The sequence below is a fragment of the Balaenoptera borealis genome (genome assembly GCF_965194805.1).
Source record: "Balaenoptera borealis genome assembly, chromosome: 17".
NCBI lineage: Eukaryota > Metazoa > Chordata > Mammalia > Artiodactyla > Balaenopteridae > Balaenoptera > Balaenoptera borealis.
The window spans coordinates 2,971,239-2,985,089 of NC_138876.1; the positions used below are offsets into that span (position 1 = coordinate 2,971,239).

Below are 13,851 nucleotides of genomic sequence, written 5' to 3' on the forward strand. Positions count from 1 at the left end.
CAGTTACAGTTGATGTTGAATACATGCAGAGTTTATCTCTGAAATCTAGACAAAGTTTCTCTATAAAAATAAGTATAAGGTTAACAGATTTACAAAAATATCTAGCAGAATAGTGCATTTCCTTGGGCACATTTCTCTGAGGGCCTAGAGTAATTTTTTTTAGCCTAAGTGTAAGTTTTTAGGAAACGTGTAAGCACACATTCTGGAGCTCAGTTAGAACTATAGTGGAGAGGTCGTTGCTTGTACTACAGACACGGGGTCTGTAAGTGGTCAGAGAGAGTGGTGCCAGGATCGGGGCGGGGGGGTGGGGGAGGCGTGCTTGAGCCACGTTCGTGTGGGTGAAGATTCCCTAGGAATATAGGTATTTCCGAGGAAAATCAATGAATAAAGCTGAATTTTAAACATTTCAAAGGTATAAACTTTGGTTTTTGTTTGGTTGGTTTTTGTGTTTCAGGGTTCTGTTTTGTTTTTTAATAACCAGGCCCTTAATCAAGCAGTAGGACCTTAAGTGTAACAGAAATACAGGTAACGCATGATGGCCACTGCACTGTGCACGTGGCTCTTGTCACACATCTGGGTTGTAGTAATGGGATGGAGATCAGAAGACGATTTTCTCTCTTATGTGTCTCTCATGACAACCAGTGCAATGACCTCTTTCTTTTGTTAGAAATGTTTGGTTTGATTGCGTCTGCTGAGCCCTTGGTTGATGATCAGATGCACCACTTTGTGATGATACTTTTTCAGTATTTATTATAAATTAAAATAAAATTTTTTTTTACTTTATAACAGATTCTTCTGGTTTAGTTAATCATACAACATCATTCCAGTTATTTAAGATTACCTTTAGGTTTCTCAAGTTAGTGACTAAAAATTGTTGTAAACGAAAATAAACTTAGCAAAATAAATGTTATTTGTGTTAAGCTGCTTCATTACAAATTCTAAAGGAGTTACTTTTATTTTTTTTTTTTTGAGATTGAAGTTTCATGTTTTATTTGTTGAAAAGAAAGAGGTCATGTCAGCTAATCAGCTTCAACATACATAAATGCAATTCCCAAGCCTCTGAGTGCAGGGTTTAAAGAAGAGATTACAAAACCAACTCATTGACAAGTACTGAGGGAGGTTCCTTGAATGTCTGGGTAAAGTTGGGTTCTACTAAATACAGGCTGACCACCCAAGTGGCCCCACTATGGGGGCTTACCGGCCCATTTAGGATGGGTCCAATAGACTGATTTTGGAATATTTTACTCTAAGAGTCAGGATAGTTTAATTGCATTTATTTAAGCATTCTGTTTGTACAGTGAAAATGGGAAGTGACTCTTTCTAGGGAAAATTGTGCATTTCTGTTATCAAGCAGTTACTTTATATATGCAAAAGTAGTTTGTAAACTGTAAAGTTCTGTAAAATATAAAGTGGTATATGTATAGTCCATAATAATTATTTGCATTTTTTCCCCCTTTTTTTCTCACAGTCTCTGAAACACTAGGTCTGTTATTCATTCATTTTTCTGCCACTGCTTTGTAAATATAAGTACTGATAGTTATTTACATGTGAATGAGGCTCAGAGATTATGCCAGGCGCGTTCACAAGCACTGTCTTGTTTGAAGCTCGGGACAGTCTTCCTCATGTTTCCCCTTTATAGATGGGCTGAGGTGACGAGGCCTGGCTCACGTAGCTAGCAGTGGCAGAGAGCCGGATGGAAACCCAGATCTGGGCTCCAAACCCATCGCCTTTCCGTTAGAGCACACTGAGTCATTGGAAAGCTTGAGATGTTCGTGTGTAGAAGGGAGGAGTGGTTTTGGAAGAGTCTGAGTCTGATTTCAGGGTAGTTTTTCTCCCATTTATCAGGAATAGCATAGTCCTGACTCATTTCTGACTGTTCTGTTGGAATCCAAAAGTCTGCCCCGTTTTGAAGTTTGAAAGTTTCTTTTGTCTGGTTTACATCCTAGTTTCACTTGTGATAACACTGATTTAGAAGGTAGTCTCTGTCTGTGCTGAAAGCTTGATTTAAACGAAAGCTTTTAGGGATTTTTTTTAAGTGCCCTAATAGAGTATTGTCGCCTAGTACATGTGAAGTTGATTTTTGTAAATTATATGCCTTATGAAATAATTTAATCAAATTAATGCTACTGGTGATTTTTACGTGCACCGAGTCGAACGTATTGGGGGTTTGACATGTTCATAGTACCTGGCTTACTGGAAATTCTTTTAATTCCAACAGCCACGACTAGCATTCTGTAGTCAGTCTGGCGTTAGGAGAGACGTTTAGCCGTCTCTGACCAGGTAGGGGCAGGGCGGTTGATCGTGTGGCACGTGAACAAGGAAGTGATCATGAAAATACACCATCACCACCACCCCACCACCACCCCCGCCGTGCTACTTCCTTCGTCCTAGCAGCCCTTCTCGCACCATTGTCACAGCATCTGAACTCTCTTTGCCTCTTTCGAGATTTGAGGATGCTCCTTGATGATGTCCCTCACCTCTCTGGCTTCTAAGGGAGTTGAGAAGAATACTCTGGAGTCACATGGGTGCTGAAGCGTCTACATCATGTGTTGTAGAATAACACCCAAGAAGGACCCGGAGCCAGATGGCTTCCTGTTCCTCACCCTGGCATTGGACTGAACCTCTCAGCTGCAGGCCTGGGGACAGGCAGACACTTGTAGGACCCCCAGGGGGGAGTAGCCTGAGACACTTTCAGATGAAAAAGAGCCCGAGTGAGATCGGAGCAATCATGAGCACAACAGAAATTTAAAGAGGATATTTACTTCTGTAAACTCTTTCCAGGCCACATGGATCCGTCCTCTTAGTCCTGTGAACTCAGCGTCCAGACTAGAGTGTGACCACCCCCTCCTAATAGCCTCCGCATAGCAAGGGACAGTGCGGTGCTTCCCTCAGGAGAGCACTTTGAGCAAGGGTGCATTTTTGTCTGTATGAAAGTGTGCTTCACGGTGGCCAGTGTTTGGGTTTATTTAGCTGATGAGCCATCTTAATCCTCTTGCTAAAATTATTAACACATTAATAAATAAACTTTAATAATCTTCTTAAAATTTATTACTACAAGAAGCCCAAGTATCATCTTGTTAAACATAAAAACAGATATTGCTAACATCCGAAGACCCAGTTTTTTTTTCCCCCCCCTTCACAGAGAAAAATTTTAAAGGAAGCCTTGAAACTTTTAAAATATGAATTCTGGAATTTGGCCTCACGGGTTTCTAGTAGCATGTCGTGGCTGCATCATATTGTGGAATTTGTTAAAATCAACTGCATGAGTCAAGATAAAATGCATTTGATATCTTTACAAGCAAGAGGCCATGTGAATGGGTGGATATCGTCATGCTTTTGAATTCTTAGCTTTTTAACTCTTTGTCATGGGAAGCTCCAGACGCACACAGAAGCAGAGCGAGTAGATTGTGCAGCGATCCTCCAGGCTCGTCACCCAGGTTCAGCAGCTGAAAACCAGCCACACCTCACCTCTGTCCCCACCCACACAGACACACACTCCCCACAGATGGTCTCAAGCGCCTCGAAGGCATATCCCTCTGTAAACATTTCTAAAAGACAAAGACTTTTTAAAAACAACATTACTACACTGTAAGAACGTTCACAGGAATTCCTTAATACCAGCGGTCTGGTCAGTGCTCGGATTCCCTGGTTAAGGCATTTTCACACTTGGTGTCGTCCAGTCTGGGGTCAGACAAGCAGGGCTGGGTGAACTTGGCTGCGTCTCCTGTCTCCTCCTGTCTCTGTGCGCTGCCGCCCCCCTTCTTTTTTTCTTGATCACAGTTTATCTGTTGAGGAAATCGTGTCCTGTACGCTGTGCCCAACACTCTGGGTCTGGCCAAGTGCCGCTCCATGATGCTGTGTTGAGCAGGTCCCCCTCCAGCCCCTGTATTCCTCCTGACCTACCTACAGCCTGGTCGTTAGGATCGAGAGGAGTTTGGTCAGATTCGGACTCAAAGATTTTGTTTTTACAAGACCACGCATAGGTGCTGTGTAACACCTGGCTTCTGTCTCTGTGACGTTAAGCCGATCCGTAGGTTCAGAGAGTCTTGTGTTTCACCTTGTGGCTCTGGCAGCTACTGATGTTTGTGCAGGGATTTCATTCGGGGCCACAGCATGGCCACGGGTGCATTCATGTCATCTTCGTTTATTTCGCTGTTATACTTCTTTTTTTTTTTTTGGCTGCTTTGGGTCTTCGTTGCCGCGCACGGGCTTTCTCTAGTTGCGGCGACCGGGGGCTACTCTTCGTTGCAGTGCGCGGGCTTCTCACTGCTGTGGCTTCTCTTGTTGTGGAGCACGGGCTCTAGGCGCCTGGGCTTCAGTAGCTGTGGCTCGTGGGCTCAGTAGTTGTGGCTCACAGGCTCCAGAGCACAGGCCCGGTAGTTGTGGCGCATGGGCTTAGTTGCTCCGCGGCATGTGGGATCTTCCCGGACCAGGGCTCGAACCCGTGTCCCCTGCATTGCCGGGTGGATTCTTCACCACTGTGCCACCAGGGAAGCCCCGCTGTTGTACTTCTAAAGACAGCCTTCGCTCATCAGCTGTTCAGTTGCCCTGAGAAATGGGTGATCGATAAGTATGTTTGCCAACCCCCCCCCACGCCCCCACCCCACCCCATCCCCGCCCGACCTCCCTGCTCTCCTTGGCCAGTGCCCCAGGCTCACCTCTGCTCTGGAAAGCTTTTAGCAAACGACTCCTTCCATATTTAGAGGTGCAGCCCCACAGGAAAACACTCCCTGTCCTGCGTCTGCTCTGAGTTTTTTCTCCATGGCACTTACATGTTGATGTACCACACAGTTTACTCACTTAATCATCTTTTCCCCAACCCAGAACGTAAGCTCAACAAGGAAAGAATGGGGGGGGGCCTGTTTCACTGCTGTAGCCCCAGCACGTACACAGTGTGCTGTTAGATCATGGTAGGTGTTCAGCAAACATAATTAAAGTAGTCATCTTGGATAAAATAAAGGAAGGGTCCTAACATTTTTTTTATGGTGTGGATAATATTCTTGTTATTATTCAAAAAAAGTTATGCTTATATTTTTAAAAAAGTATTTGCCTTTTAAGTTAATATGAAGAATATTCATTACCTTAGTTTAGAAATAAGATAAAAAATTGAAAGGTAGGAATAGCTTGCGCTTACGGAGCGGTTGTCCTGCGCCGGGTGCCTTGGGAATTCATGGAATCCTCTCTGCATCTCTTTACTTGAGGAAGCTTCTGTTACTGCCTCATTTTACAAATAGGAAAACAGAAACAGAAGTTGGGTAACTTTTCTAATGCCATGGGGTGAGTAGTGGAGCCAGAATCTGAATCCAAATAGAGATTTTTGTATATTTTATTTTTCCATAATTTCACACATAGATGATAGTCGTAAGAATAGTAAAGTGAAGTCTCATATGTTCTTTACTCAAATTCACTATGTCTATATTTTGGCCCACTTGCTTTCTCCTTCCCTCTACTTTTTTTTTCTTTTTTAAAATTGAAGTATAGTAGATTTACAATATTGTGTTAGTTTCAGGTGTAAAACAAAGTGATTCAGGGTTTTTTTTGCAGATTATTTTCTATTATAGGTTATTACAAAATAGTGAGTATAATTGCTGTGCTATACAGTAGGTCCTTGTGGCTTATCTGTTTTATATGTAGCAGTGTGTATCTGTGCGTCCCGTACTCTGAGCTTATCTCCCCACATCCCCCTTTGATAATCATAAGTTTGTTTTCTGTGTCTGAGTCTATTTGTTTTGTAAGTAGATTCATTTGTATTATTTTTTAGATCCCACATATAAGTGATATCATACAATATTTGTCTTTGTCTGACTTGCTTCATGTAGTATGATAATCTCTAGGTCCATCCATGGTGCTGCAAATGGCATTATTTCATTCTTTTTTTATGGCTGAGTAATATTCCATTGTATATATGTACCACATCTTCTTTATCCATCTCTCTGTCGATGGACATTTAGGTTGCTTCCATGTCTTGGCTATTGTAAATAGTGCTGGCTATGAACATTGGGGTGCATGTCTCTTTTCGAATTAGAGTTTTCTCCAGATATATGCCCAGGAGTGGGATTGCTGGATCGTATGGTTGTTCTGTATTTTATTTTTTTAAGGAATCTCCATACTGTTCTCCATAGTGGCTGTATCAATTTACGTTCCCACCGGCAGTGTAGGAGGAGGGTTCCTTTTTCTCCACACCTTCTCCAGCGTTTATTATTTATAGATTTTTTGGTAATGGCCATTCTAGCCAGCGTGAGGTAATATACCTCACTGTAGTTTTGATTTGCATTTCTCTAGTAATTAGCAATGTTGAGCATCTTTTCATGTGTCTATTGGCCACTTGTATGTCTTCTTCTTCTTCTTTTTTTTTTTTTTGAAACATTTGAAAGCAAGTTGCAGACATGGTATGCCCCTTTACTTATAAACGTTTCAGTGTGCATTTCCTAAGACCAAGGACATCCTCTTAGACAGTCACAGTGTCATTACCAAAACCAGGGAATTTGACACTGATAGAATGCTCTTATCTTGTCTACAGTCTGTGTTCTTGTTTCATCTCAATGACCTCTATAGCTATTGCCCCTCCACTCCATCCAGAATTCTGTCCCGCCTGGCACAGGGCACTGTTTTCGTGTTCTTAACTGATAAAACACAGGGAGCTGCCCTCTGGAGTCATCACACAGGAAATTGAGTGTGTGCTAAGGGGAGAAGATGGAACAGTGCACATTGCTGGGATAACAGCACACCCTGTGGGAACGTGACCACGTTGTCTGTTTCAGTTCTTCTCATTTCTGTTCCTAACTGATGGCCGTAAGTTGTTGCCGTCTTCATGCTGACCCTGCTCTCCCTGGGGCCACACCTGGAATCCTTACCTTTCTTGATGGGACCCTGTGGATCTGCAGTTAAGTTGTGCATGCCCACTGCATCTTTTCTGTCATATGGTGTCACCACTGCATCTTAAAAGGTTATACATCCCTTGTTTTGACTCTAGTTTGACTTGTCTGCTCTTGCCCTTAGCGTACTGCAGTTGTTTCTTCTCTGTTCTACTGTCCTGGGTGCTTGTTCATCCAGCAAGTGCCTCATACAGAGAGAGTTGACTTTCAAGTGAGTTTTCAGCACATGAATGAGAGTGAATGAACAAAGGATGCTGGTAGGCGGGGGAGGGGCTTTGCAACCTATGTATTCAGATGTTCTTATGTTTTTTATGTTAAGGCAGTTTATTTAAGGTGTACACTTTAGGTCTGTGTCTTTGCTGATGATTTGGGGGAAAGTGCTTATAAAGCTCTTTCACAAATCAGGATCTGCTAGTTTTCTGCAATTTTTTTCTTTGTGGTTGAATGTTAGATGTTCACAAGAATCTTGAATTATTTATTGGTCTTCGTTGTTTGTCTCATTTCATTTTGTTTCAGTTTTGTTATTTGTAAAGGTATCTGTACCTTTACTTGGCTGGCTTTGTGGAGCTGGCTGACTCTCTTTATGTCTTGCTAAAAGTTTCTGTGTCTAGTGCTAATCTTTCCTAAGAGGGAAAATTGCATTTTAAAATATTAATATGTTTCTTAAAACTCAGTTATATTAAGAAATCAAGTGTGCCAGTAGTCACGTAAAAGCATTGCAATTTTGTCTTTGTTTTTATAGATATGCCTTAAAATATAAGTTTGCTCTTGTATTAAAATGTGTTTCTGTTTTTCTCTTTCCTCCTCCTGCCTCTTTATAAAGGAGTCAGTCACTGCCAACATAAAGTTAAGAAAGCTAGGCGCTTTCTCCCTTTGGTCTTCTGTTCCCACGAACCTCCTTCTGCTGGTACTGCACTCATCTTTGCACAGACTCTTACTAACCACAGCGCCCCAGGCAGCAGCCTAACCAGATGCTTGTAGATTATCCTGAGCGGGTGTGCCTGTACTGGGGGTCAGTGAGTGCTGTCCACTGCCCGGCAGCGGTACTGTGGGCCGCTCTCCTCATAGAAGACTGTTTGCCCGTTTGCTGGTTTTTAAATGCATGACAGGGCGAGAAGTCTCTTCCCGGTTTCCCCTGTGGGATCTTAGTGTTTTACCAAAGGGGCCGGCAGGTACCTTTGCCTCGTGGGTTTCCTGACCTGGCATGCGATTAATGGAGAAGGATGGTCCGAGTGAGCCCCGGGGGTCTGCCTTTCCTGCCTCGGGGGCAGATACTCAGGGTGCTGCAGAGCAGAGGCCACGGGGCGGGGGGGGGGGGGTTTCTAGCAAAGGGAAGATGATCTGTAACAGTTGGAAGAGTCATTTCTACAAACACTGCATAAATGTAAGTGGAAGCTCGCCAGCAGAGCCTCAGGTGCTGTGCTCCTTAAGCTTCTTTGGAGAGGCTGGAATCCTGGGCAGGCTTGCTGAGGGCTGTTCCCTGCTTATTGTGTGGGGTACACATTAATGACCCATGGTGTTCATTTCTAAGAGGATACAAATTCCTTTTGAGGAAAGTAGAGTCATTTTTAACATTTAACTGAGAAGCAATCAGATCAGTTTTGCTTAATGCGGCAGAAACACACTTAAACTGCTATTTACTTGGGGTAACGTGTGGACGGCTTAAAACTCGCATTAATGCCCTTAAGTCAAGTAAACATGCTAACTCCTATGATCTTCTTTTATCTTTTGAATTAGACTGGGGGGGTAATTTTTGTGTTTTCCTTACACTTTGATTTGCTTGTCATTTTAATAGCGTTTTCCCTCTCTCCCTCCCTCCCCTCCCCTCCCCCCTCCCCTCTCTCTCTCCTCCCCCTTTCTTTGCATGCCACCCGGATCGGCAGATGAAATTAGTGGGGACGGTAATATTTATTTTCATGTTTGTGTTATTAATATAATTATTTATGGGTATAAATATCATTCAGTATTTAATGCAAGGCAAAATGTGGCTTTGATCCAACAAAACAAGTATGAAAAAACCATGGTGTGAGTCAGCGATCTCTTCAGAATTATTCAGGGCTTTGACATGGGAAGGGTAACTGTCAGTTTCTTTACCGCGTCTCAGTGGTAAATGCAAGTTGTATCTATTCATGGCGAATTTTAGAAGTGAAGAAATATTGTCAAAACGGAATCATTCAGCAGTACATGGGAGAAATTTGCACACTCCTCCGCACGTACGTATGTAGTAATTGTTAGTTTGGGAGTGAGGTAGTGGAAAGGAAAGAAGGAAAAGTGATTTTTAAGAGTCAAACAGACTAAAATAATTAGAGAACCATCAGCAGGAGTGATAATGAGTATTTTTCAGGCAGCCGAGGTTATCACTTTCATAATCTAGAAATTTAGAAGTCACGTGTAGTGTCTTGTTTTCCATTTCCTTTGTGTACTGCCTGCACGAAGCTTTGTACTCTTACGATAAGGAGTAAGGTTTATAAACTAAAATTAAGGGGGGTTGCATGTTTCCTCACGATTAATGAAAGAATGCTTTCACTGAAGAGCCCATCTGTGCTTGCGTGTGTGTCTGCTTGACGACTTGAGCACCGTGAGCAGAGTGCTTGCAGTGAGACGTCTGGACTAAATGCGACTTGGAAAGCGCCTTGCCTCCGGGGACCTCCAGCTCGAAGCTCTGCGCCTCGTTTCCGGGCCGACTCCTTGGTGGTTGCTGGGTGGCCGCCCCCCACGTGCGTGCCCTTCACCAGCCAGTCTCCCAGCAGGGGTTCAGAGCATGATGGGTGTTCTCCTCCCTGTCGTGCGGGTGAGGACACTGGTGACCAGTCCAGGGCCGCTGGGTGAGTGGTCAGGTCCCAGGCTCCAGCCTCGCCCCGTCCTGTCACCAGCTGGCCAGTTGGGTGACCTGGAGCAAAGCACTTCATCTCTGGAGTCTTCATCTGTAAAAGGCCTTGATGGTTGTTGTGAGGATTACTGTGAAAGCATAAAAATTTCAACAAATGTGTATTAACAAGTGGTTATTACCACATTATTTATCTAAAGAAAACATCGTGCATTTTCCCCACATTTGAATTTCCCAATACTATGAATTAGAGTGAGTATTATTATCGCCATTTTACAGGTGAATAAGCTGAGACTTCCACAGACTAAGGCCTGTGGGCCAAATACGGCTCACCTCTGTGTTTGTATTGCTCCTTGAACTAAGAACGATTATTACAGTTCTTAATGGCTGGGGGTAAAATCAAAGAATAGTACCTGGCATCAAAACTATGTGAAATTCAAATTTCTGTGTCCATCAGTAAAGTTTTGCTGGAACATGGTGACACGTTCACTCATGACGTGTCTGCTCACCCCTGCAATCTGAACAGCAGAGTTAAGTTGTTGCAGTGGCGACTTTGTCAGCAGTGAAGTCTAAAATACGTACCGTCAGACCTTTTGCAGAAAAAGCTTGCCGACCCCGGTGCAGGTCACAGAACACAGCGGGGCCCTTCCTGGCTTCCTGAAAGCCCTCCTGCCCCTGCCCGCGCCCCCCCCCCCCCCCAAAGCCGGTCGCCACTTCCAGGGCTCACGGCAGGGTCACATGTGCAGGTGGGGTGAGAAGCTGTGATGTTGCTTGGTCCCACTGAATTGCTGAGCAATCCCGTGACTGTGCACGCGTTGCCCTGGGGGTGGTGACTCATCAGGCCTCCTGAAGGCAGCAGGGCACGGACCAGAGGCATGTTGGTGTCAGGCCCCTAGGGGCAGGAGGGGCAGGTGGAGGAGGTGGAGAGGGAATCACCGAGCCTGCCCCTCTTCCCCGAGGGGGAGTGAGCGGGTGGTCGGCTCCTGAGAGCTTTGTGGGCCTGCAGGCTCCGGTGCACTTCCTTTTGTTTACAGCCGAGCGTCCACTGCTCTGTCCCTCTCCAGCTGGAAACTGACCCCTTCATGGTGACTCCAGAGGCTTCAGGCTCTTTGCGTGACGGAGCACGACAGGCGTGTCACTGGTTTCAGTAGTGACTTCACTAGGCCTCTTTTACCTTGTTTTAAAACGAGAACCTTGTACCTTTCTCTCCTAATTTCTGAGCTGAAGGTTTCTGCCCTTTTAACGTGTCTTCCCCTCATTTTTATTTTACCACGTATTGAGATACCAAACCTTTCAAATTATAGTGTTATCCAAGGTTTCAGAAGTCTCCATCCATTTTTCAAAATGTTTACTTTGAAATATTTGACTCATGGTCCTAGAATTGTCTCCCAAGTGCACAGGCCCAGATAAGCCTTCCAGGGATGCCCATGTTGGGGGTGAAATCCCAGAACATCCTTAGGGGAACACTCCGAGGTTTCGAAGCATCAGGTATCTGGTCTCCCAAATAAAAGTCCCCAGAAACGTTTTGGGAGATAATAAAGAACGAAGCACAGAACACGGCAGCCCAGGAGCTCTGCTGGAGCGCTGCTCGCCGTGCCAGCCGCCGCTGAGTGGCTGGGGACCGTGAGAAACTTAGGATGCCTCTGGGGGCCCCAGCTTCCTGCCTGGGAAACGGGGATGACGATAGCAGTACCACCATGTACGACGTTCCTGAGGATTAAATGACGATACGTGTAGTTGTTTATGACCGTGTCTGGCGTTATGGTGGGCGCTCCATTAGTTGTCATCCTGGTCAAGTGGAGAATGCAGAGCTGCTTTCCTTTATTTGTGACGAGATCTTTGAACCCGTTTCCTTTTCCTTTATATTTTTCTTCTTTTATGTCATTATTTTGGAGGCCAGGCGGTTTCAGGGTGGACTCCAGTTTTTCAGGGGCCCTTGAGTATGTAAAAGTACCTCTCATCTCAGTGTCATACTGTCCCATAATCCTAAAAACCAGGAAAGAAAAAAAGAGAAAATAGAACCAAATCAGTATCAAGAATTCTTAGAGAAATATGCCGAGCATCCCCACTTGAAAAGCCCTATATAGAAGGTTACGGTAAAACCTTTGTAGTTCCACGTGCCTTCAACAGTGTTGACCCTGCTGCATAAGAACCAACTCAAGAAGGACACAGCAGCAAAAATTCTCTGTTCACGTGACGTCACGGTCCCCATAGCCACACCCACGTGTCGTCATGAGTAATGCTCAGGGAGCTGGGATAATCCCCAAAGTTCTTTTGTAGAATTCACATAGCACCGAAAGAAAAAAACTGCACGCTTTTTCTTGTGATTGTGTGAATTAATGCAAGTGTATGCAACTTGGTTTTTCCCACGTCACTTTTGTGTGTTAGCCTGATACATGAGCCATTTTCTTCTTACTCCTTGAAGCCGGTTCAGAGTTGGTATCCCTGCTGAGAGTTTTATAAGAAGAGGCAGTCCGGGAAGCCCTTACAGTCCCACCAGGAAGGCTCCTTCCAGAGGCCTCAGCAGGAGGGCACCAAGGAGCCCCCCACCTGTGTGAAGGGCCGCACCACAACTTCATGTGCCTCTCTGTAATCCTCACCACAGCCCCACCAGGTGGACGTGCTCTCATTGGGCACGTGAGGGCACAGCTGAAGCGCAGACAGGTTCAGCGGCTCCTGGGGTGGAGCAGCGCCCAGACGCGCAGCTGTGGCTGGCCTGGCTTCCTCGCCTCCGGGTCACGGGGAGCGCCGTCCCCTCCTGCACTGTTGAAGGGCACTCCTCCCTTTCGTTCAGCAAGCGCTTACTGGGTGCCTCCCGGGCCGGCCCTGGTTTGGACGCTGAGAACACAGCAGTAAACAAGGTACATACAGCAGGTCCCACTGCCCTGGGGGCTCTGCTCTGGATGGGGGCACACGGTTGACAAGGAACCAGAGGACCGTCAGAGGGTTGGTAGTGATGGGCCCCGAGCAAAACATGTCAGGCAACGTGATCGAGAGAGATGGGGGTGAGGAGGGGTCTCAGAACAGGTGACACTCAGGTGGCAGACACCATTACCCACAGAGACGGAGGGACAGGCGGTCAGTGACCCCAACAGCCTTGGGAAACTTCAGTGCCCGCGGAGTCGATGGGTCCCTGATATCTCCTTAATAGAGCTGAGAGCCAGGTGCAGGGGGTGTTGAAGATTCCGGAGCAAATCTGGTAGCAGGGCGGCAGAGGCAAGAGATCTGGGCAGTTTCACTGCCAGAATCCGGCCCCTCAGGGTCAGCTAATGTGTTTGGCCTCTACGGGTGTGTGCTTTGCATGAAAGGGGGCAGCAAGGGTGGGTCTGTGGTTGCAGGAAGTTGAGCCTTAGTTGCATGTGCTCTGAGAGAGGGGCGTGAGGGGAGCTCATCCGGCTGCAGACAGGGTGAGTGACTGAGTGTCCGTCTGTGGGGCCTTAGCACCGGCACATTCCCCCGCTTAGCCCTTTCCTTGCCTCTGCCTTAGCACCACCTCCATCCCCAAACTAAATCTCACCTTACACAAAAGCAAGGCTGTCGGCCTAGGAACCATGGCTCACTCTTCTGGTAGTCACTGAGAACAAGATAGGAGGGAGAAATGTAGGAATAAGAATGTAAGGTTTGGGGTAGATTAAATAATTCTTTTCTTTAATCCTGGAAGTAGTATTACTTATAAACATGTAAGAATAATATAAATTATCCACCTGGCATACAGGACTTACAAATAGGTCACATTTGCTAAATGTCTAAAGGAGAACCGATTTATTGACTTTACATTCTGCCAGTTGAATTTGTTTTTTCTTTAATCACTTTTAATGATGATTACAAATTAAGAAATGAATTCTTGGGCTTCCCTGGTGGGTCAGTGGTTGAGAATCTACCTGCCAATGCAGGGGACACGGGTTCGAGCCCTGGTCCAGGAAGATCCCACATGCCACGGAGCCACTAAGCCCGTGTGCCACAACTACTGAGCCTGCGCTCTAGAGCCCGTGCTCCGCAACAAGAGAGGCCACCGCAGTGAGAAGCCCGTGCAGGGCAACAAAGAGTAGCCCCCTCGCCGCGGCTAGAGAAAGCCTGCGCGCAGCAACGAGGACCCAACGCAGCCAAAAATAAATTAATTAATTAAAAAAAAAAAAAAGAAGAAAGAAA

The 13,851-nt window shown here is 45.5% G+C and overlaps 1 protein-coding gene across 23 annotated transcripts in view; it reads left to right on the top strand.

The window, feature by feature from the left end:
* Positions 1-13,851, top strand: part of PTK2 (protein tyrosine kinase 2) — a 253,329-nt gene that overhangs the window by 165,146 nt on the left and 74,332 nt on the right. For 17 of the 23 annotated variants that reach the window (XM_082364623.1, XM_082364635.1, XM_082364613.1 and 14 more), the window contains 2 exons: positions 7,699-7,782; positions 8,759-8,776. The exons of 3 other annotated variants lie outside the window; for them this stretch is intronic. In XM_082364623.1, the coding sequence (XP_082220749.1) occupies positions 7,699-7,782; positions 8,759-8,776 (102 nt within the window). The remainder of the gene's footprint in view (positions 1-7,698; positions 7,783-8,758; positions 8,777-13,851) is intronic. 3 more of the 23 variants (XM_082364618.1, XM_082364630.1, XM_082364632.1) reach the window with 1 other exon arrangement.